The sequence below is a fragment of the Anas platyrhynchos genome, chromosome 5 (assembly GCF_047663525.1).
Source record: "Anas platyrhynchos isolate ZD024472 breed Pekin duck chromosome 5, IASCAAS_PekinDuck_T2T, whole genome shotgun sequence".
In the NCBI taxonomy this organism is placed as follows: domain Eukaryota; kingdom Metazoa; phylum Chordata; class Aves; order Anseriformes; family Anatidae; genus Anas; species Anas platyrhynchos.
The window spans coordinates 25,585,598-25,611,179 of record NC_092591.1 but is presented as its reverse complement, the minus strand read 5'-3'; the positions used below and the strand labels follow the sequence as shown (position 1 = coordinate 25,611,179).

Sequence of the window (25,582 nt, the reverse complement as noted above, 5' to 3'; positions counted from 1 at the left end):
GCATTTTCCACACATGCCACACAGACTGTAAGTGGAGGAATACATCATGGACAATGCTAAAACTTAAAAAAAGATTCTGTATCTTCAGTGTGCATGATTTTGCACCTGCAGCATAAATGTACATGTCAATCATTTTAAAAATGGATCTATTTGAATAAACAACACCTTCCATTTTGTTATTTTGATTAAGATGACATTGCAGCTGAAGGAGAAATGAGAGGCAGGATATTACTGACTGCAGTATTCACAGTAGGGTCTGGCAGATACACCCTGAAGTCCTTGCTTTGTTACAACACAGTGTAGTTGAACCATGTGTGCAAGTGAACATGCTGGAAGAATGTCTTAATCAGAGCTCATACTTTTAGTCTTGCCTGGAAGAATTACTGAGGTTTGAATAAAGACACAACAGAGACTCAGAGGTTGAAGCACCTGTGTAGGTTTTGGGAAGGTCAAGTCCAAATCCAACTTCTGATTCAGGGGAGGAGGAATTTGGACTGGTTCTCTCACTTCTTAGCTATATGAAGTTATTGGCTATTCTAGATGATAGGTTAATCTATCAGTTCTATGCTGAAATTAAAGTTATGACACAGCTTCTTCACTAATGCTAAAAATATTTCAGTAATGAACATATTAATTTATATTTATTTAAGAAATATATATTCGTGTGTCCCCAGCAGCTTTAAAGATTTTCATTGACTCTCTGAATTAGCACCTGAGTACTCAAGGAACCCATGACTGCTTCTCAGCTCATCACACTTTTCTTCAGTGACCATGAAAATGAGGACAAATAGATCAAACTAGGGTGAGCTTCTGTTTAACTACATGAAGGAAACCAGCACAGCTGGAGGCAATTCTTAGCAAGTTGATCATAATTCCTTTACCTTAACTACAGCTTAACTAATAAATAGACTTCCATAATTTTCTGCAATCAATCTAAATGTATTTGCAAAATTAGGGAAACCGTTGATCTTGAAACGTTCATTAAATCTTAAGCACATAACTTTGGAGAACTTACATAGTTTATCTTTCTGTCAAATTGGAAAAGAATAACCGCTGATAATACAACCTTGTTAACTAAGTAAACTTTGTAGAAAATGCAGGTTCATAACTCATTTACCATGTAACAGAACTATTTTTCTTTTTTTTTTCTTCTTTTTTTTTTTTCTTTTTTTTTTTTTTTTCCCTCCTCAATAATCAATATTAACTTTTACTAGGTTTGTATTCTGCTCTGCTCTTTTCTTTAAAGATATTTTTATATCAACGTCTGGAAACAGTAGTAATCACACTAAAAATCTGAAAAGACTGCATGCATGTTGATGCTCTTTTACCTTTTTTTTTTTTAAAAGCACACTTCATCCAACAATCCATCCATTTTTCTAGATGTATCTGTGTCTTTTAATGGGCTTTTCAAATGTTCTGTGAACAAGACAATTTTGAATTCCCTTTGAACATAACAGGCACTTGGAAAATTTAATGAAAATACACATTTTTGTAATGTAGTTGATCTGGCTTTCACCCTTTTCCCGATTATTTCTGCAGTTACAAACTGGCAAAATCTGAAAGTAATAGAAACATCCTATTTGCTAAAATAAACGAATACATTAAACTTTTTTTTTTCTTCTTCCTAAAAGCCTGTGTTTCAATCCCTCCTAAGGGACAAAAATAACAAGAAAAAGATGGAGTTTGAACTCAAAGCAAACATAAAAGCTTTCTTACAAAAAATCAATTACACTCCCCAATTTGTTTTTACCAGCAGCCAAAGGAAAACCTGGCTAGCATGTTTCAGGATCCAAACACCTTGGATCTACATGTTACACCAAATTTTACATTATGGCTATTTCTAAGAAACAAACTAACAATTAGAGACACCTGTTAAAAGTGCCTGTGCTCTGTTCACACTTCATGTAGTATCTTAAAGTGACAGCATATTAAAATGTCAATGCAATTCTTTTGCTTTACACGAATATTTATAACAACAGAAAGTGCAATTAATTTTTCTGTTTCTAAGTGCTTGTACTCAGCTTTTTAGTATACAAGAAAAGTATGAAAATACAAGAGAAAACTATTAAAAATAAATGCTATAATACTACTACAAAACACAGAATTACAGAAGACATTGTCAGAAAAAGTTCAGTATCTAGATTAACACCAGTCCTTTGCCTCCCACAATTTTATGTACTGATTAAGAACATAATATATTTCTTCTATAGACAGACTGGCAAGTATAGATGTACAGGATAGTAAAAAGTAAAACTAGTATACTGGATAAAGGAAATATAATCAATATGAAATTATTTATTCAAAACTTTGGCTTTGATTATATGCCAAGACACTATACAACTTGAATGTCAATGAAGCATTCTTTGATTTTGAGCTCTTCGACACACATGTGCCTAACTCATGTCATGAGTTTCTGAGTAGGAACTAAGTCACATTACAGACCATACCTGAGACCCAGAGTAAGATATTATACCTTCAGTTTCAACTGATCCTTTTCATAGCGATGGGGAATACATTGGTGTTGCAATAACAGCAAAGTGAAATGGAAATTCCATCTTGATAACATGGATAGCTAAGGGGAAATTGCACTCTGAGAAACGTGTCATTTTAAAGTAAAATTCAAAAAAATACAGAAGTTAACATTTAGGAAAAATTCATTTCTCACATAACCTGTCTTAAACAGTCCATGTAATGATCTCATGCCTATGCAGATGGTTGGAGCAGAGCATCTAAAACACTCCAGCCCTACTTAAATGCTCAGTGAAGTACAAAGGGTTCTGCATAGTCTTGTGAAAGCCCTAGAAAAGGGGAAAATTAAACCGTCCTTTAACAATGTTTTGTATTTTCTAAACTACTGAAAGTCATGGACAAATAAACATATACCACTGTGAATTTCCAAAGGATCTCATTTGTCGTACCAAATCATCCACCCACACAGGCTGTATGCAACATTATTCAGAGCCACTCTGAAATGGATTTCATGTTAATGTTATTTTGCAGATAGGAAAACAACCTCTTTCCAAAGACTCCTGGCTATTCACATCAATTGAAATTTGATGCAACTACACAAATTATGTCCTCCAAGGGCACCTGTGAATTGGTCTAGTGCTGTACCAGTTTTATGGTTTGTCACTCCAGACTGAAGTTTACATTATCCTTAAGCAATGTGACTAAGTGGGAGGAAGGACCATGGGCCAAGATTTTCAAAGCTGTTTCTCATAGTTCCATTACAATTGGGAAGCCAAGAATGGTGGAACTGTGTTAGCCTCAGCACACGTAGCACAACTTTGGGAGTTGTTCTAATTGATGCTGAATTCCTATTAGTCACAAGGGTATGTCCTGGCAGCCACAAAAAGCTGGAGTATAAAAGACATTGTGACCATTGACTTCTTTCCAGAATTACCTATTCCCATATAAGAGTTTGTGAGGAACAGGTGAAGTAGAGTCATTAATTCACCTCTATACCACCTATGGATTTCTGTTCCATTAAGAAATTTTTCCAGTGCCAAAATTTCCCTCAAGGTCCCTTGAGCCATCAGAATAGCATAAAAAGACAAGAATAATACTTTTCCCTCCCCCTTCAACATATCTACATATTTCTACTGTATACATTTCTATAAAGGCTGCAAAGTCAGCAAGTAGTTATAATCTCACTGCAGAATTGTGTTCAGACTTTCAATTCATGTATTTTAGCAAATATTAATTGTTTGGATAATCAGGGAATGGTTTTGTGATGTAGTAGCTTCTGAAGCAGAGTGAGTTGAAGATATCTGGTACTATTAACTTTGTTTCACAGGTGGGATTTTCTCCGGGATTACCTTGTTGCTAATGGATGAGATGGTTTTCATGTTATTCAGAACACATGTGAGTATGATACAGTCATCATCGTTCTTTTATTACTTTTCTGATGACTTTTCATGTAAGTCAAACCCTGGACCAAAAGAAGCTGGCTGAGTCAGTGCATTCAATCCCTGTTTTCACAGGCACCTATGTCACATATGTCCTTGCATGTCCCTGTATGTTACTTCATAGAATCATAGAATGATTTGGGTTGGAAGGGTCCTTAAAGATCACTTACTTCCAACCCTCTGCCAAGGGCAGGAACACCTCCCACCAGGCCAGGTGGCTCAAAGGCCCATCCAACTTGGCCTTTAACAATTCTAGGGATGGGGCATCCACAGCTTCTCTGGGCAACCTCTTCCAGTGCCTCACCACCCTTATAGTAAAGAAAGTATATCCAGAAAGTCACTAAGATCCACTATGAAGATAGTTAGGAGTCCAGATTTTTGCCTCTACAAACACCTATTAGAAGGGTCAATCACAGCACAATCTTGCTGCAATGACAAAACCCTAATTCCTGGAGAAGTTAGACTCAATTATTTTTGTGCTAATAATATGTATAAGGGATCAGAAGGACATCCATCTTAATATCTAATTCTTGCCAATGGTCAATAAAGGACAATTACGCTAGTGTACAGCAAGATGACAAGTATATATTCTCTCCAGACTTCAAGGGTCCATGATCCAAGAACTCAAGAATCTTCTTAACTCTGTCCTTGCTCTCTCCTTTGTGACAGCACGGAACTATGGGAACAAGCTTTATGTATGATTTCAAACTTATTCCAGTGTCCAGGTTTACTTCCTAGGTAGGACAGACCTTCATGTTCCATGTTTTTCACACTGTTCGGTGGAGTTGATTGAAGAACTCACACCTATACCTGGAGAGAGAGGTCTCCCAGTTTAATTCCTTTTTCCTCCCTCTCCAATTACACTTACCTTTTGCTAGACAGTTTGTTCTATGTCATTTGTTTGTTAGTTTGTTTTCTGTTTAATTAGTTTTTAACCAAGTTAGAAAGCTGAATCTGCCAGGGCTGGCATGAGAGGGAATGCAAGGCTCCTTTTAGTAGCCATGAATTATATCTGCTGAAGCTTTAATATGAAATTTCAACCCTAATTACATGTTTCACAAAAAAGTCAAGAGCTTTTTGTAATGTGCAGTAATTTCTTATGGCTATAACTGCTAGATATTTTAAAATTGCACAATTTTATTAACAGGCAACTTCAGGAATCCTTTATTCATTCAAATTTGGCAAAGTATTTAGACATGAATTAAATATTGCAAGCTGAAAAATAGTACACTGAAGAACAGGAATTAATTTACTCCTGATTTAGATGGTTTGATGCCTCTGACTTAAGCTGTTCCGTGAACAGTTGAACTGATCTAAAAGTTCACCTAAGAAAACAACAAAAACATGCAAACAAACAAAAAAGGGTTTTCATCCTCAGTTCCTTCTCCCCATTTGCTATGTGGTCCTGCTCCTTCTCCTGTGGTAATTCTGAGCCTCACTGAATCCTTCTATAAGCTGATTCAATTCACAAATTCATCAAAAACTGTGCCATTTCTGGTAAATTAGTCTTCTCTTAGGAATGGAGTTTTGTATAGGCCCATGGAAAACTACAATAAGGTCTACAGCTTGTACAAGGAGGGGTGCTGACATGGAGGAAAAAATGCACCTTGTCCTTTTAGAACAATTAACTGTAAAATTGGAGCTTCCCATCTATGAAATCGAATACTAAATTTCAGTATATACCTAAATTTCATGAGACATACACCATACATGCATTATCTGTATAACAATGGAGTTTGCAGCTGTTTCAGTTCTTAGATATGTCAAATTGTTCAGATAATAAAACAATTCAGATAAAAAGAAAGAGAAGACCAAGGAAAATGAAAATGATGCATTTAAAAATTCACCCTCCAGGGGCTAAATTAGAAAGCCTTTTACCTATCTAACAGACTTGCATTATTATTATTCCCCCTGTAGTGGAACTCAACATTTTTATCCATCCTGACTGGGATGTTCTAAGTGAAGATATAACACTATGAAATATTTGCTATCAGACAAGACGGGAAAAAAAGGCAACGGAAATAAAAGTTCTTATTTAACTTAGAGATGTACTAAACAAATGCATATACATTGTGACTAGGATGCATTTTTGCATTACAACTGAGCTGATCTAATGGTATGCAGCCACCAGAAAACAAGTTATTTTTTATAGTTTAATTTTCTGACATACCAGCAAGCTGAATCAACTTTTCCTGAAGTTTTGCAACTGCTAGATCTGATGTAAGGGAAAAGTGGGAACATACCACATACAGGGGTATGGGAAGGGAGTTGGGTAGCAGAGAACCATAAACAGGACTAACTTGCTCGATGTCAGATCACCCTTTCACAAAGTTAATTGTAACATTACACTCCACCCTCATGACAGTGTATACACATATGCCTTTCATGTATACTTTTAGCATATGGATTGGTGGTTGCCACTGACACCCTGTGCGCGTTGCCACCTTTTCTGGCCTGGTATTGCCTGTTACACAACAGTATGAAGAAGCAATTTGGGAAAACAAGCTGGCAAAAAAGAAAACCAAAAAGTGGTTAACTGACCAATTTTCCACTGTCCCTGCTGATACTGTCACTGCATGACAGTGTAAGTATCAAGGGGATAAAAGTAATTCCAAAATAATTGACCTTAAAGTATTGGGGAAACACATCTTCAAATTAAATATGCCTTTTCTTAGTTTTTTCTAGGATACAAAAAATGTCAAAAAAAAAAATTCCCTTTCTGTTTTTCCTTTCCTAATTTGTATTCCATTTTAGCAATCTCAGAACTATTTAATTTGAACCTTCCAGTTTATGGCTGAGTCACTCAGGGAAAGTGTCATGAGACAGGATAGAGGTTTCTGTCATAAAGATTTGCTGCTGTTTACAGGCACTTTTCCCATCCCACAGGCACTTTTCTCTTGTCCTTCTTCCTCCCTTGTACTGCCACTGCCACTCATCTGATTCTTGTGTCAAGCTGATTCAGCTCACTAATGTGCTAAAGAAGTATCCAACTTGCCTCCTGTGAGAAACCAACTTGATCTAAGTTGCTACAGGTAAAGTTAACATCTGAGTAGATATTAGATGGATAGTACCACATGTAGCACTCAGAGGTATAGCTCCCTTCTCACAAAGGATGAGGTATGGCAGCGTCTTTTGCAGTTACAAGAAGTTAATACTGCTATGGATCAACAGCCTGTCAGGGCTAAGGGAACACCAGGCAGCTCACTGCCCCTCTGAGGCACAATCCCTTCTGTGTGCTGCTCTTGAGCTGGTGCTGCTGAGCTCTGCCCCCAGCTCAACTCTGGTTGTAAAAGCACAGTCTAACCCTCTGTTTCTCACCAGGGAGTCATCAGTTTACTACAACATTGCAGCAGTTAAGAACTTGCAAATATTTCCGTTTTTTCCCCTTTCTTCCTCCTAAGAAATAAATTCAAAAGACAGCTCTATTGTGCCAAGACTATTTTGAAGATGGTATTTAACTTGCAGCCTACTCAACATGAAGACTCTTGTTTTTCAAAACCCCCTCTAGACCTAGAATACACACTGGTGCATCTGCTCGTAAAAACATACAAAAAGCATAGTTCATAAAGATATTATCTCTCTATTTATTTATAGATTTACTTGGCACTTATTGGCCTAATGTAGTTATTTTAAGGACATACTTAAATACAGTATTAATGGCCAGCTTCTCTGACAGAATTGTTGGCATTGCTACAGTTAGACTGTTCTTCCAACATACACAGTTTTAGTCTCTCATATTCTTTGCCTCTAAAAGCTAATGCAAATACAAGTAAGAAAAAAAACAAATGTAAAGAGGTAGAAAATTGTTTTTATGATTATTGTAAATTAAGATGTTAAATAGGGATTTTCCATACTTAAATGATCTCTCACTCATTTTACTATATGATTAAATAATGAGAAAAGTAAGCATAGCTTCCTTTTTTCTTTCCCCTTCCCTTCCCTTCCCTTCCCTTCCCTTCCCTTCCCTTCCCTTCCCTTCCCTTCCCTTCCCTTCCCTTCCCTTCCCTTCCCTTCCCTTCCCTTCCCTTCCCTTCCCTTCCCTTCCCTTCCCTTCCCTTCCCTTCCCTTCCCTTCCCTTCCCTTCCCTTCCCTTCCCTTCCCTTTTCAGAAAAGGGGGGGGGGAGGGGGAAGGGGGTTTCCTTCCTTGTTTTATTTTAGGCATGTTCCATTCATGGTTAGAAATCAGGCATGACAATGGTCTAATGCAAAATTTTTGTCCACGGAGAAATCAGGCATGACCACGTTCTACCCCTGAACGTGATCTTAATGTTTTATACCAGTGACAAATCATTAACATCTGCTAATAACTCACCCAGCTGCTTTGTTAGATTGTTATAAAAAAAGTCTTATGTATACCATAGATGTCTCCAACTTGTAGCCCGTGTAACCTTTCCCAGCTGCTTAATCCTTATTTTAAATATCACTTAAAAATACATACATATTTAAAACTATCCCATTTCTTTGTCTCCAGACTACTTTTTTAACTATGCTAACATCTGGTCATTTCCACTCCCCAATTCCCATTTTAAATACTTATTTTCAGCACATATTTTTCTTGTAAATAGAACCCCATGTACTTTATCACCTCCTAGCCCTCCACTTTCTGCTTTCTGCTCTTGCTCTCATACCACTCCATCCCTCATGGTTTCACTTGACTGTATTCTTTAAATACAGGATTGACACAGAGGGAAGATTATGTAAAGAGCTTCTTTGATTGTCTACCCTAATTTAGGCTTAGGAAAGGAAAATGGAGGCATGTCTAAAGGCAATAAATAAAAGGAAAATGGAACAATGTAGAGTAAAGGGGGTATAGGTAGTTGTTAGGGATGAAATTGCATAATGGAAACGTTTGAACCCTATAAAATACTTCCTGGCTTGAGAGCTAGTAGGCTATGCAGGAGCCACCAAAGAGAATTAGAAGGCACTTGTCACCCGGCACACTTTAAAATAGGCTGGAAACCAGCTGTGGTTCAGGACCAAGCAGCTAACAGAACCAAGGATCTCTGAACAAGAGCAGAAGTTAGAGGGGAAGGAGAGTATAATTAGGAATGCCTCCAGTACCAGGCATAAGAAAGCTGGGAAGAAGAGGACAAACCCAGTTCCATGGCCTGGGAGCCACTTCCATGCTGGGGATGTGGGTGAGATGGAAGGACAACAGGGAGCGGGAGCGGGAGGGGAGCGGGAGAGGAGCGGAGCGGAGCGGAGCACTGGGATGGGAATTTCTGAGTGCTGGTACAGCAGTGGCAGGAGGGATGTCATGGATGCAGACTGTAACACCTCATTTGGAAACTTGCCGTGAATTTAAGTGCTGGTTACACTGTCCTGGTCAAAATTGCCTCTAGCAGTTTTTGGTATCATTCCTCATTGCTATGAACTAGTAGATAAATAGGCAAATAGGTCTTCCATGTCCAAAATGAAAAAATCAGATTCATAAATGTTGTACAGAATAGTCCACATTACATTGAGTGCTAAGAATCTAACATTATTTCTTTCTCACCATTTGAGTTAGGCAATTTATGTAGCACAAAGAAGGTATATTAGCACATTATGATAATTTAGATTTTTTTTTTTTAACAGCAATAGAATAGCATATCCCGAGGCTATGGGAATCTACATAAATAAAATAATTAAACACATCTGTTGTTTAATGCAAACCATAAAACATAATATAACACTACAGGGTATTTTCTGTACAAATATGAATATATTTTTTCAGACCTCTTAGCCTGACCCCAGTTGGTCCCCATATCCAAAATGTTTAAAACAGAATTTCATGTTTGTCATGATCTCTGATGCATGTATCCATTCTCGTATCTGTATAAATCTTGAGATACCATAAAGAGAATCTAAACAACTCTACACCTCTCTTATTTCTTTGGTAGGTTCTACCTAGAGAAGCAGCCAACTGTACAATGAGCATATTTCGGAAGACATTTAGTCCTTGGTTCTCTTGCTTTTCTTTCTCTTCCCAGTAGATAGTGCTACAAAAGAAGAATTATTCCAACATATCAGTAATCCATGACGTGGCTCTTATCTATAGTTACAGTTTTGGAACTCTTCTGTCACATTTGCCTCCTCTGCCTGGAAGAGGGTTATCTGTAGTCTTATGTTATGGAAGGAAATATTTTCATAAAATTAAAATAAAAACAAAAGGAAGGAAAAAATTCAGAGCTTTCCTGGATTTAAACCAGGATTGCACAATGTGCAGCCCATGAAATCATAAAATACAGTCCATACCACCCTCTTGAAACTGCATCACGAAGACACAGCTAATCAACTGCAGTTTTTGCCACTGCTAGTGATCTTAACCATCAAGAAACTTTCCTTTCTCTACTAAGGAAGATATTGTACCAGCACAATCAATTTCTTTTTTTTTTAAGATGTAAATACAATATATGTAGATTAGGGAAGGGAAACCCTCAGGCTCTTGTCATATTACAAGTTCTGCCCATGTAGCTGCCAGGAATTGTTTACATGAAGCTGGTACCTGATGGTTGTAAGTAGTGGAAATCAAAACACAGAAAGAGTATTGTGTTATGGCATCAGAAGGAAAGCAAAACACAAATTAAGGGGACCTGAAATGAACTATTTTAGTTCACTGTCGAAATCAGATGAAAAGCAGAACAAGCATAAAATTGTGAAAAGCACAAATGCATGTTTACATTTGGCATATGTACATAGTCAAAAGCCTGGTCACTAGTAGGATGAATAATATTTGGTATATCTTTTAGTATGATTTCCAGTTGTTCCTCAGATTGCCTGCACAAGGAATCATTTGTAAAGCATTCTACAAAACAGAGCTGTGCTTGGGATGTGTAAAAGGACAGACAGAAAGATGAACCCAAACAAAAATCTGCAACAAAAATACAGACTACATGTTGAAGAGCACTAAGGCCACTCCAAGTCATCTTTGATCCAGCTTCCTTCCAGAAATCCAACATATACCTTACACACCTACTGGTCTGAAAAGAAAACGTGCAATATGCCATCAGACATTTCCTCTTGTCAGTCCTGGCTCTTCCTCAGGCATTCTTTCTCATTTGCTCTCTGTGGGAGACTGTCGGCTTGATTCCACTCCTGAGAAGCTCATTCCCACATCTGCTGCTGCCTCTCTCCTTAATCCTCCTAGGACAGTCTCAGCATTTACCCATTTACCTCCTGCACACAGACCACTTCCCTCACTTCTCTTCCTTCTAGTGTAAGAGACTGACCAGCTGCACACCAGTCTAGATAGCTAATATCTAGATATCTATTTTTTTTTTTAATTTTATTCCCCTACCATCCTTAGAAACAGGGAAAGAATTCTTTAAAAGGGAGATAGATATTAATCCACTATCTTGAGCATGGTCAAGGTTGATATGGCTTATTTGGCAGGTGTTAGAAATTTCATGGTTATATCTCTCAAGTGAGTCAAAAAATAGGGTTGTTGTTGTATGGCCAGTGTAATGGCACAGATAACACATAACTTAAAAGGTATATCATTGTGCTGCTCTGTAAAATGGAAATGACTATTTCATGGGATTTCAGTTTCTTAAGAAAGCACCTAAAGTTCATAAAAATACACAGTAAATGTCAGAATGTTCAATAAATACTATGGAAAAGCTTCAGAAAAGAGCTCCGACAGTCTATTTTGCTGACACACGAACATTCAGTTTCTAACAGCAGTGATAAGCTTATTCTAAAATCAAGAAACACTATGTTATAGTTTTTACAAAAATCAATGCTGATTTGAAATAGAGATACTGTTAAGCACTTTTGCAGTTTGACCACAAATGGCACAGTATCACATGAGGAGATGATGATATGTTTCTACAGTTCTTTTTATCCCAAAGAATCTCAATAGTCTTTATAAAACATACATATGGTATGCCTACGAATAAAAATAAAATAAAAAATAAAATAAAATAAAATAAAATAAAATAAAATAAAATAAATATAACAGTAATAATTAATAATAAACATAACACAAATCACTGCAAATCAGAGCATCTGTTTAACAGTGCACATCGATATTGTTGTTTAAGTTAGGGAAGGATTTAAATTGGAATAGTACATCCAGCTGGAATTATTAGCCCGTATGCCTTTATTAATTCCTAACAGTTTGTATGTAGAAGGAAAACAAAGGGCAAATTACTGACTCCTGGATCACATCACATCCAAATCATTGTAAACTTGAGATAAGTTCTTATTATACAAAACTTGGGTCTGTAAGGAAATATTCAAAGCATTAAAATGCTGAAATTCAAATGCCAAAAATAGAGTACAGCTACATCAGCTACAAAACGCACAGACCGTATGAACAATTGTGCCGAAAGCCACTGATAAATCAAGTAAGACTAATCCCAGAAAAAAGCCTTGATATTTAGTTGAAATAAAGACATTAATTTGATTTGGTCAGGGATTATTTTTATATTTTTCCCCCAAATGAAAACAACAACAAACGACAACCTTAAAAAAAACTTTTATCAGGAAACAATCAGTTTGCTGATATTTTTATGTACATTTTTAGATGATAGTGGTTGTTCTCCGTTTTCAACATTTTCAATCCAAAACTGCTGTTTTTCTGGATAAAAATATAAATAAATAAAAGAAGAATTTTAAGTGAACATTTCCAAAAGTCAAAATTAATTAAATGAAGTGTTTCATTGGCCAAATTTAATTGTTTTTATAGTAGTCTTCTGAGGTTTCAACCCAAGAACAGAATATGGAATTGTTTGGTATTCTGATAACTTTCCCAGGACAGGAAGACTATTTATGCTTAAAACTATTATGAATGTAGCTAAAGCACACTACATGAAGTAACATGAACTTAACACAGCATGATGTGAACCAAGTCAGCTATGATCATTTGGAAACGGTAACGTTGTATAAGGAAAATGAACTCTTCCTTAAACCATGTTTTTTAAGAAACAGGCTCCACTACTGCTCACTTAAACAAAAAAGACCAGAAATCAAAGAGGAATTAATGATATAAAGGAAGTAGCTCTTGCAAAACAACAGATGGAATGAGATCGGAAACACATGTAGTAAGCTGAACTTTTTTAATAAGACCAAAATGACAGAATTGGAACAAAGGAACAAAATGGATAAACACACACACAAATCAGCAGAACAGTTGCTAACTAGAAATGGGTCTGTACTGCAGAGTTCAAATTTGGACTCAGATCCCAAATTCTTTTCTAAATTCAGGGCTTTAGATCCATGATGTTGGTCTGGATTGTTGTAGAAAGAGTGGCAAACCATAAAATCTTGATCATGACTAGAGGAAAACTTTCTCTAAACTTTCTAAGGTGAATTATTGGCCTTATTTTCTAATGTTGATATTCTGGATCACACAAAAGACGAAAAATCAGTTCAATAAAGATGCTGCTCTAATGCTGAACTATGTAAAAAGGCATTACAGTAGTAGCAACATATTTTTCCCAGATTCTACCAAAGGTGGGAAACAGCTTTAAGAAAAATAACACGGTTGTACACTAGGTTGATCAGGAAAACAAGTAACATATTCTCCTGAGAAACATGTAAGAGATTTTGTAGGAATGTCTCTTGGGCTTTGTTTTCCAATTTGCACACATCCATCCCGATGTGAGGCCACATTATGAAGACACAAGTCAAAAAATAGAAGAGACTATTTAAATAAAGAATAAAAAATTAAAAGTATCTGGACATGTCATTATTTGAATTAAGCAGAAAAGCTTTAAAACATTGCCTCTTGAATATGTTTAATTTGTAATGATACAAGTTATCTTGATGGCTTTCTTTAAACAATAATTAATTAGACTCCAAACCCTTTAAATGGTAGTTGGCTTACAATAACATTTACCACTATCCGAATATGTTGTGTAGAATTAAAACACCTTAATTTTCAAGGGGTATGAACTAATATATTTCCACTGAATTCACCACAGATCTGGAGCATAATTTTGTATTAGTATGACGTGAGAGAAAACATCTTTCTTTTAAATATTTGTCTCAAAATGTATAGTTATGTCAAATTGCTGACAAAATGAAAGAGAGAAGTAAACAATTCATCTAATCTGTATAAAAATATTTTTGTTCACAGGACCCTCAGACGCAAATCTTTTTAGATGCCTTATGTATTTGAAATTTTTCAGTGATATCTTGTTACTTTTTCTTTATTATTTCAAAGCATTTAATCACACATTTCTTCATCTGCGTTTTCTATTATATTCTGTCATGTAGATACAATTGTTAAAAAGAGTTACAAAATATGGTTTCCATTTCCTAACTAAAGAACACTGAGCCACATCCAAAATGAATATTTCCATTTCAATATATGCTTCACAATATTTATGAATACTTGCACTAGCAACTTTGAAATTTTCACAAACAGCGAAGTGACAAAAATTCAGATATATAAATATTGTTGATTAATGAAAAAGAGGAGGCACACGTAAAGGTAACCAACGTTTAAACCTGAGAAAAAATTTATTTCTGGTCATAGGATTTATAAATTCTAATTTTGCAGTATCTCTCTTGGCTGCATGGATTTTAGAGATGATAAAATGTAATAGCAAGGAAAATTATATGCCAGTGTAGGTAGTTTGGAAGTTAGTAGGCTCCTGAAAATGTCAGTTTTATGTCAGTTTTTTTTTTTTTTTTTTCCTGCCTAAAACTTGAAGGTGTTCAAAGCTATGGGAACACATAAAGGCATAACCTGAAGTCACAGTGACATCCTCCAGTCAGGTTTGCCTGATTGATCCCTCAAACAGAATCAGCTTTCCCTCTACTTCTGTAATTCTCTCCCTTTTGCTCTGCAACTGCTCCTGTGAGCTATTGCACAAGTATAATTTTTTTTGTCAGTAAAAGGCTATTAATTTATGAATTTTGTATGTTTGCTTGAACCAAAACATATGCCAGTAGGGCCAAATGATAAACTCTAGGTGGAAAAGTACTCTGCTAATTTTAATATTAAAGTAACATGTATATGTATGACAATGTTTTGTCCTACATATCATGATCTAGAATACCTTTTATCATCCTTTTGTAAGTCTAATGAATGACATTACAGCCCACATTAGATGTAAGAAAACAAAAGGGTTTGAAAATAAGCAAAACCAGACTAAGACACTTTTCTATTCTCTTTCCAGTAAAGAGAGACCATATAGGCTTCTTAATTAAAAAAACGAACCTTCCGTGTCTTGACTGTGTCTGTACCAGAGAGATCTTACTTGCTACTGCTCTCCCTGCTCGTACATACGCAGACACAAATGCTTACCAAGTCCTGTAAAACTTGCTCATAATTAGGATGACAAAAATGGAGATTTATTTAATCTACAGATCAGTAAATTAATCTTAAGGGTAACTGGTAAATAAAACAGCTAACAAAAAGTTTCTGTCATATTGAGAGACTAACAAATATAGCACAAATATTTGAATAGCGTCTCATCAGAAACTATACCAATATCTTTTCTAATCGAGAAGAGAGCTTTATTTCAAAGAAGAATTGAGATTCATAGGGCTAAAACAATGGATTATAAATTATCTCTATTTAGCCAGGTCACTTACATGAATTTCTGAAAACAGTGATGTTTGGTGTTCTGATAGATAACAAAATAAAATTATTTTCCAATGCCTATTAAGAAACAAACAAACAAACAACAGTCTATTAAGCATTTTGCTTGTCTGTGGTTTATAAAAATGCATTTATATCTGTATGTTATTCCTTTTCTGATATGTGTTATGAATAAAGAAGTCAAGCATTGTTACTGTAAAATAATAGAAAATTACTAAACACAGGAAAGATATTGCAAAATGTTGTCACAAAAGAGCCAAACCATTTTCCAGGGTTTCAAAATAATCTTTGACAGGAACTTTCATTTCTCCAATTTTTTATTAAAAACATACACCCACAAAAAAATTATAACAACCAAGCTATGATCCTGAGCTACAAATCCACTAGATGTGAGCCTCTGGAATCCTCCCTAAACTTCAGAATGCTAATTTAGATCAAATAAGATTGCACTCATTTGAAAAAGCCATGGGACTTTCCACCAAACAAATGCTTAACAGAAAAAAAGCAGGAAACTCAAAAAACATCATAAAAAATAAGCGACAAATAGTGGTTTTATAAATCCTTTCACCTAGTCATAAAAATAAATAAATAAAATAAATAAATAAATAAATAAATAAAAAACAAACCAAAACCCAGCAACCTATATTAGCTGAATTAGCTGGAAGTGATTAAGAAATGAGGGATTATCTCTCATTTCTTCAATGCTAGAAAAGAGTGAGTGCACCGCAGTGCTGAGAGACACTGAAACCAAAGAATAAAGTAAATGAAAATGTATTACAATCCATTCTAAATTCAAAGTTAATAATTAAAAACTCTTCACTTGAACCTGTGTGTGGCCACGAATTAACCTGCTATAGCAAATTTTGAGAACTTTGGACCATTGCAAAACAAAGGGAAGGGGCATGAACATGACACTGAATGGTGGATGAGATCACATACTTTATTCTTGGTTTTGCCACTGGCTTTCAAGACGTAAATATTTATATCTACTAGCCAATACTAACATCAGCAGAATTACTGAAATCCGTATAATATCTCTGAACACATCTGCACCACCAGAACACAGAAAAGCTATTACTTGGGTACAGCTCAATTCTGCAAAGAGTTGCAGTTAACTCAATGGCAGAGAAATTTGCTTAATGTCTTTCTTACTTGATTCAGACCATTGTTTTTGCCATGAACTGTAATCTGATTTCTTTTACACACCTATTGTTCTTCCATTTTTTTTTCTTCTTTCTTCTTTAATTCCATTATGTACAGACTAAGGTTTCATGTTTAAAGGGCTCTTAATTTTTATAACTTTTATAATTTTTATAATTTTTATAATGTATTTTTTTAAATATTGAGAAAGCTTCACAAACATCCTCTCACACTCTTCAATGCTATGCACTTCTGGATCTCAGATGTAATTAGAATTTTATATATATACATTATATATATATAAAATGCATATAAATATAATACATATATATATATATATATAATGCATATATATATAACGTGTATATCTATCTATATATTTCTATACAGTATAACAAAAAACCACAGTAAAATCTGCAGTAAAATGGGGAAATCTGTCGTTCTGAACATCCTAACACTGTAAGTTTGGTTTCTGTCAGAAAGCTGAGAGTATATCTGTTAATTGCCAGTTTATCAGAACACACGTAACTAATGTTTTTATGATATATGATATGCAGCATGTTCTGAATCATGGATGGTAGTAAGGATAGTATTAAGTTATTTGAACCAAGACTGGGGGCATGAGGATAGGTTGGATGACAACCTCAAAGGCAGCAAAGACATGGGGAGTAAAACACTGATGCTGCATTTATACTATGGAAGAACACGACACCTAGTTTAGTACAAAGGAAAACAGAAAGGGGTAACTCAGCCTGAGATTTAAAGAATTCTTACAGCACAACATGCCAAAATGATGACACTAAAGCATATCCTATGAGAACTACAGGAGAGACAGAAAGGCAAGACAGATTTTTTTCTTATAAGTTTGGTCTTGTATCTGTTTTGCTTGTACCCTCTTGTTTCAGTGTCTTTAATTTCAGTCTTTATATGTAAATCACATTTTAATTGAAAAGTCTCAGTGTACTCAGAGGGGCACACAGAAGACCCAGTTGAAACTACTGGGTGTATTGTTTCTATGTGAATCAATGTATTCCATATTATGAAGGCATCCAGAAGAGTCTTCAGAGCAAACTCCAAGCAACAAGGAGTACCTGCTGCACCCAGGCAGCATATAATGTGGATGGAGCTTCCATTGCTCTCCTATGCTTTGGGGTAACGACCACAGATGGCCTCCTTCTGCAAAAAGCAAGATGCAGAAAAGTATCTCAAGGCCTTAGGCAAACCCCAGAACGTGATTTAAACATAAGCTAAAATATATCTGTAACTAACTTACGTTGGCTGACTGAAACTAGAACATCAAGTCCTCATTGACTTAAAGCATATTCCAAACACCACAACTGATCTCCTCACTATTTGTAGAGGCATCTGATACATTTCCCAGTGAAATGCTTTCACTTAGATAAGTGAGACCTAAACAAAAGTCTAGGTATATAGTATTTGAGCAGGCAGCCCAGGTAAGCAGTTGAGTCTTCATCCCTGGAGGTATTCAAAAGACATATAGATGTGGTGCTTAGAGACATAGTTTAGTGGTAAGGACACAACTATTATTAACTGATATTTTTCAGTTTCAATAAAAAACATTGAAAAAATAATTTGACCAAATTTTCCAGGTCACTTCACCATTTATGCTCACAAATAAACTAATAGTCAGAAAAGGAAATAGGGACAAAAGATAAAATTGCAAAGTTACGTAACTTATAAAGCAAATATGGAACACTGCATTTCACCATTTTTATCATTTATATCAGCTCTCATAAATCAGTGAAAATGATTTTGGAGGCAATATGGCATTTCCCACTTAAAGAAGTATTGCTGCAGATGATACAGATAGTAAGTGAATTTAACTGTAGCCCTCTTCATATAAAAGGATTTTGTTACAATGTTAAAAATACATGTCAGAAAACATATTTAACACCTTTAGATGACCTCTAATCAGAAATGTGTTATGCTATTCAAATTCCAACTGCCAAATGCTGCAGATACAGGTAAGTAAATATAAATGCCATTAAAGGCACAAGTTAACTTACTTGGAGAAGTTCTAGCATTTTATTTTTTGACAGCTCCTAATCTGGATATCTACCAGAGTCAACAAAACATGTTCAAGCAGAATCTTACCTTGTTTTCACTACATCAAGGGGATGCATCAGGCAAATTTCTACAAGACCTATAAAATAATAATAAAAAAGGCCTAATAAGCATTTGTACAAACAGTAGTTTAATTTTCATTGACTCCAATAGTTTTTGAAGTTTGAAAAGTAAAGTAAAAACCTAAATGTATCCTTGATGTTACAGCATTAAAATATCTCATATATTAAACATACTCTTCTGTAGTGTATTGGAACCTTCAGAGATTTTAGACAGTGTATCCAGTGATAGTTGTTTACTGCAGTGGGGAAAGTGAGGACATAGGCTATGTGATAATTTTATTCATTGTTTTTACTTAGTTTTCTGCCTTAAGAACACCAGGCATATTGGACAGGCATCATAAATAAATATATTAAGTACTGCTGAAAGTAGTGAAGGAGGGCAGTTCAGGTTAGCACTGGCTTCTTTGTCGTACAAAACTAATCCCTAAAGATACTGACTGTTATTATGAAACACAGTGCTGGGGGCTCAGATGAACTTGGTATTAAAATAACAGCTGTTTTTTGAGCTGGTTATTTGGGTTGTGGCCTTGCTGGTTCTTCATCCTGTCCCACTCTTGAGCTGACACTGATGAGCTGTCCAGGCTTTTCCCCTTCCTGTCTCACCACCCATCACCCCAATTCACATTCTGGGGACTTTCCATGTTCAGGAGTGGAGGGTGTGGATAGCAAGTGGAAAATGTTGAGGAAAAAAGAGATCTGGAAAATCCCTTATGCACCTGCCACCACTGGCTTTAAAATTGGTTCCATTACTGTTTTCCACCCACCTGCCGCCTCATTAGAAGTCCAGAATTTTATCACCCACAGTTTGCTCCTGCTCCATGGCATATGCCACCTTCCATTTGTTCAGAGAGCTTATGAGCTTTTCTACATTTTCTTACATTTGCTAGGCTTGCCTACATCCTTGTCCATTTTATATTTCACTCTCACTTCAAACAGAAAACATACAAGAAGAACATGTATTTGACAAGATAACAGTAAAATATACATTTTGAGATCTATCAATATAAAGAGGTGACAAAAACAACTGCACAAATTTTAAAGGATTTTGAACTACTGAGAAAAACTGTATCTGTACATCCAAGAAACTAGATGACCATATCTTTGAATTTTCTGTGCCCTAGCTTATTATGACTAATAAGCTTCCATGGTCACTTTTTATCCAGAGTAAGAAATTTAATGCAAAAACTGTTTCTGAAGACCATATTGATCATAATGTTTCAAAGCATCTGTTTCACTTATTCATTGTTTTAGCAAGAATAATTACAAACCACTTGTAATACAGAGTGTGTATTTTCATGACTCATGGCTAAACTTCCAAAAATCTTCATCATAGAATTATAGAATCACAGAATTTGGTTTGGGTTGGAAGGGACATTAAAGACCATTCAGTTCCAGTGCCCCTGCAATGGGCAGGGACACCTGCTGCTAGACTAAGTTGCTCAAAGCCCCATTGCACTTGTTCTTCAACACTTCCAAGGATGTCGCACCCACAGCTACTCTGGGCAACTTGTTCCAGTGCCCCTACACCTTTATGCGAATTTCTTCCTAATATCTAATCTAAACTTATTCTCTTTCAATTTAAAAACATTACCCCTTGTCCTATCATTACGCACCCTGATAGAGTCTCTTTCTTGTAGATTCCCTTTAAGTATTGGAATGCTTCTATAACATCTCCCTGAAGCATTCTCTTCTCTAGGCTAAGCAACCCCAACTCTCAGTCTCTCTTTATAGGAAAGATGGAACTTGATTCAGGAAAACATTCTTATTCAGGTTAGAATATCTCCAAAGACCTTTCTTTACACATACCAGAGAGACTAACAGAAGCCCATGTTAAAGTTCCACTAGGTGCTCTCCTCATTCATATGCCACTGTCTTGGTACAGATCCTATCCTCTTATTTTAATGGCACAGAATATGGCTGGGTTTACTAAAGTTAACAGTCTCTAAAACTTAATACAATTTATTACATGGTAGGCTCTTGAATTACTTTCACTTCACACAGAAGTGAAAATATCATGAAATTTGAAATGCCTCCCCCCACTCTCCCCCCACCAACTATTACTACTGAAGCAATGAAATTTGCATTTTGGCCCTGTTCTGCAGCAGACTTGATGCAAAAAGAGTCTTGTTGGGCTTCATTCAGGAGTCAGGCTCTGCCTGGGCAGCGAACACTGCAGTATCAGAAATTGAGTTGCTTTTTTCATTACTGATTATAAATCTAAATGAGGCTTACAGTTTCCATTTTAGAACTACTAAAGGTAGTAGTTCAAGTATAATAGGAAAACAGTTTTATTTTATTATTACTATTTTGAAGTTCATGTTAAGAAAGGATTAAATTTCAAAACATTATCTATTTTCTATTTCAACTTTATCCAAACTTCCTGAGTAATACACGTTCTTATCTAAATAAGCCCTTTTCCATTGAACCAAAGCATTAGCAAAGGGAAAATCCTCATTATAGTTAAAGGAAAGTTAGCCAATATATGCAATATGTGTGTAATTTTTTTGAATTAGTCACAGGAGGGCATAAGCTGTAATTCTAACATTCTCAATTGAATGCATTTGAGCAGGAGTTTACGCAAAAGTTTGCAAAGATATTAAAATGTTTAAATTTAATTCTTTGCATAAAATACTTGATGAGAGTTCCAATTAACATAAACAATTTTCCCACTTTTATATTGTTACATTCATATATAAAGCTTGCAAAACATAAAACTGGACAGATAACCTCTTTCACCTAGCTATTTGCCATTCTATTTGAAAGAGTATCAAACTATTATTTGACCCTTGTTTTGTCATATTTTCTCTCTTCTCCATGCAACATTTCAGTTTTGGAAAAAAGGAAGAAAATGTACATCGGATCAACCATATAGTATTAATATTAGTAGTAAGGACAGTCATTCAAAACCATGTAATTCAATATTTTAAATATTTTTTTCTGGAAAGCAAGAGTTGTAGTTGTTATTTCTGAACAGGTATATTTATTGCCATAATTATCACCCAGGAATGGCTTCTATTTTACTAAAATAAGAACAAATCACACGTCATGTAAGGGAACACAGTCTGTAAGCTTTCTGTCCTGATTCTGTCCCAAAACCTATAAAATATTCCACAGATGCCAACAGGTGCTTTACAAGTGGAGCTGAAATCGAGTGTTTCAGTGCTGGCAGGGGGCATAGCCTACAAGTTTTCTCCTTTCCAAATACCCTCCTTTTCCAACTTTTCCTCCCCTCACTCCCTGTTTTATCCCTCCTGACCCCTTCCAAGTTTTTGATCTCTTCCATCTTGTTTTGGCAGACATGGCCTACAGTAGGGGGCCAAGCACAGGGCCAGGCTTGTTCACCCTATTCTGTTTTTGTAGCATTAATGTCCACTTTGGGAGAAAAGTGTACATTGCCAGAATTTGGCTCTATTTTCTCGGTCCTCATAGGATAATTTTTAATTCAGGCATTCTTCCAGCAACTGAATCAGATGAATTCCAAGGTCTTTGGCAAGTGATCTGTTTTGATAACTTCAGGATTCTATTGGTTATCTACCTTTCTCAGTCTTTCCTTTGTCTCATCATTTAATTACGCAGTCGGTTTTAAATGGTATATAATTACTTGATTTCACCAGAAAGAACTCTTCAAAAGATTACATGGCTCTCTGAAGAGCACCAGAGGAGCACACACTGTGCAAGACACTAATGGAATGGCTACAAACACAAGCTATATTTTTTCCATCTACTATAGTAGTCATGCAAATCATTACAACATCCTACTTGATAGCCTGCCCAGAAAGTGTGGTGGCCCTACTAAATTACAAGTACTCTGAGATGTGGCCAATAAAATAAAATATATTGCTTTTTCTTCAACTAATATTTATCACCTTTGTGATAAATTCAATTAGCACTATGAAAATCTAATTTGCTGAATTGATATATCACGATGTAATGTATTTTAACTTGTTGCACTGTAATGACTACTGTTTACTGACTTTATTTCATGATAAAGTAATTAACATTGCTACAGATAGATTGTTCAAAAATGTATTCCAATGGTCGCATTGGGTCTCCTTGGTGATGTCACATGTGAACTAACCCAGAGTGATTTATGATGGCCTAATTCTGTTCAAAAACAACTCAGATCCAACAAGCTGAACAAGAGCCCAAAGGAAGTATAGGAAAGAACAATTACCAGGGCAGTCCAACATTTGTTGTCTTCTGGGTGGGAAAACATTCCTTGTGAAAACTTGATACTAACCATAAAGCAAGACATAATCAAAATCTCTGCACAGAAGAAATAACCAGCTGTCATCATTGACATCCTCTGAGTGTACACAAGTGCAATATCAACAACCAAGAAGGGAGTCCAGGGTTCTGTTATGTGAAACACACTGCTGATTAACTAAGCCTGTGGAGGGAATAATATGTTAAAAAATACTGACCCTCCAGTGCAACCCTACTCATTAGAGATTTTTCCCTTTTCCAGCTAGCATAGCCTATTTTCAAACTGTTTCCCATTATGGATTACACTACATTCCCCTCTACAGGATTCACACTTAAACTTTCAAATTGGCAATTTTTGTTTACTTCTCTTCAAAGAAAACCTTGTGGTGACTGGTGCATATGTTGAGTTCCTTTGCTCTTTGTTCCTATTTTCCATCAAACAAACAAATCTTGTATCAATAATCATATAATATGACCTGATAATACTATGGCTCTGTTTTAAATAGGCTCTAATTCTCCACCTGGCAAAAAGTGAGAGATTTCAGTCACACAGGACTATAGCTCTCCTCATCTCCCCAAGTGTTTCTGTGCTTCACCTATTCACTGAGTAGGGAGAAAAATGAAATCTAGCTAACAGTACTTCCTAAATACCACAGATAGGAATAGAATCATTATGGTTTTGATCCTCCTTATGAGACAAATTCTTGCCTTTAGCTCTTCTTCAACCCTCAAGATTATGAAATCACAAATGTAAAGTGTCTGTGACACACAGTGATATGTCTACCAAAGAAACTCAAGTAGTTAACCCTCTACATGTTTTCTGCAAAATGCACCCTGAAAGGGTGTTCCAACACAGATTGAGGAGGTGCAGAGCATGATCCATGTGTGTTAGTTCAGACAACCCCCTGCAGCGCAGAAGTCATTATGCACCCTCCTACCCTTGTGTTACTCATTTCCCTGGAATAACACAGTCACTGGAGAAACACAACAGAAAGGAGACTGGTCATAGAAAGTGTAGCAATAAACACATCAGGCACTGTATATTGTATAGCTGGAACAGTTTGTATTTATTTTGGCTTTTGCATAGATAGAGTTACAATGTAAGAAATGATCATAAATATTTTATGCATACTATGTATTTCCTTCTGAGAATATATGTCTGACAGACAAAAGCTTGTGTTGATCTTTGTATCCTAATAAAAACAATGACATATTCTTCTTAAGTCTGTTTGTCTGTTAGCTAAAACACTTTTTTTTTTGACAAGATGAAGTGTGGAACCTCTTCCTGATTATAACAGCATTGCTTGAACAATCAGACTGTAGAAAAGTATCCCTGCTGTCAATTCTATACAGGCTAATTTTTATTAGCCCATTGTCCTGCTGCATCTTCACAGACACATACAGCTTTTATCTGTTCTGTAAGGGTACATCTCTCTCATAAAAGACAACCAAATTCTAGGTTCACTGCAATATAAATGGCAGCTCACTGCTTTTCCAGGGAAATAGTCAATATTGTGCCCTTCCGAATTGTAGTATGTGTTATGTAGGTTCCAAGGAAAAACATGGGATATGCTGGAAAAGACCTACGTATTAGCCTTCACTTAAAAAAGAAGACATTTATTTTAACTCCTGCCCAAGATTCTATTTAGCACTGTGGTATGAGATTAACTAATGGTACTCTGGAGCTTCTCACAAACATTAATTAACCTTTTAGGTAATGAGTCAAATCAATGTTTTCCTTAGAAAACACGAAGAAATAGAATGTTACTCCAAAAAAATACTCCATAATGGCAATGCAGCATTTGTGAGTCATTCTTCCTTAGAGACCTAGTCTACACTGAGAAAATATACTAGAAAACATGTTAATTAAACAAGATGTTGAATATAATTTTTCCCCTGGTGTGGACAAGGATGCCTGTGTTTAAAAATGTGTTAGCTGATCACAATTAATCCCAGGAGGAGCTCATGATTTACCATCATTACCTAATGCATTTTAGAAGAAGGTTTTTGCATGCTTACAGGAGGAGCTCGGTCATGCTCAATATCTTGTTAGGCAACTGTTCCCTTAACAGATGCAACCCATCAGTGCAGCACTGCTCTCTGGAAACAGGAATAGCAGGAACAGTGATTGTCTGGTTTTCAAAAAAAAAACACAGTACTTCAGCTAGACGCTGATGCTTTGCCCATAACACCTCTGATGAAAATGGCCAGAATCTGCTTGTAGGGTGTTCTCAGATCTCTCTCCACAAAAGCAATTCAGCCTCTGTTGAATTAATGAGAGCTTCTTGATTGTATAGCAAACTAGCATGTTAAACTTCAAGGTATCAAGTAAATGTTACTCGATGGAGAATCACATCCTAGGTGCATGGAAGACAGGAGCTGGAAATGAGTGTTTTGAGCAGCATGTCATCCAGACTAGCTGCTGCTCAGCGTAAGCCCCCTTCAGCTTCTGAAGTCCCAATCCACAGACCCAGAAATGTGGTCATGCTGCATACTCACACCATAAAGTCTAAACTGCTCATCTTAGGTGCAAACAATGCTTACCTAGTATCTGCACAGTTTCACTGATCCCTGCCTAGTAAAGAAGCATAATCATAGTACAAGGTGCATTATTATTACCTGATGAAATGCATTGTGATGATATG

The 25,582-nt window shown here is 35.9% G+C and overlaps 1 protein-coding gene across 3 annotated transcripts in view; it reads right to left on the bottom strand.

The window, feature by feature from the left end:
- SLC25A21 (solute carrier family 25 member 21) overlaps positions 1–25,582 on the bottom strand; it is a 259,220-nt gene that overhangs the window by 100,278 nt on the left and 133,360 nt on the right. For all 3 annotated transcript variants that reach the window (XM_072038477.1, XM_027457585.3, XM_072038478.1), the window contains exon 2: positions 18,700–18,748. In XM_072038477.1, coding sequence (XP_071894578.1) covers positions 18,700–18,748 — 49 coding nt within the window. The remainder of the gene's footprint in view (positions 1–18,699; positions 18,749–25,582) is intronic.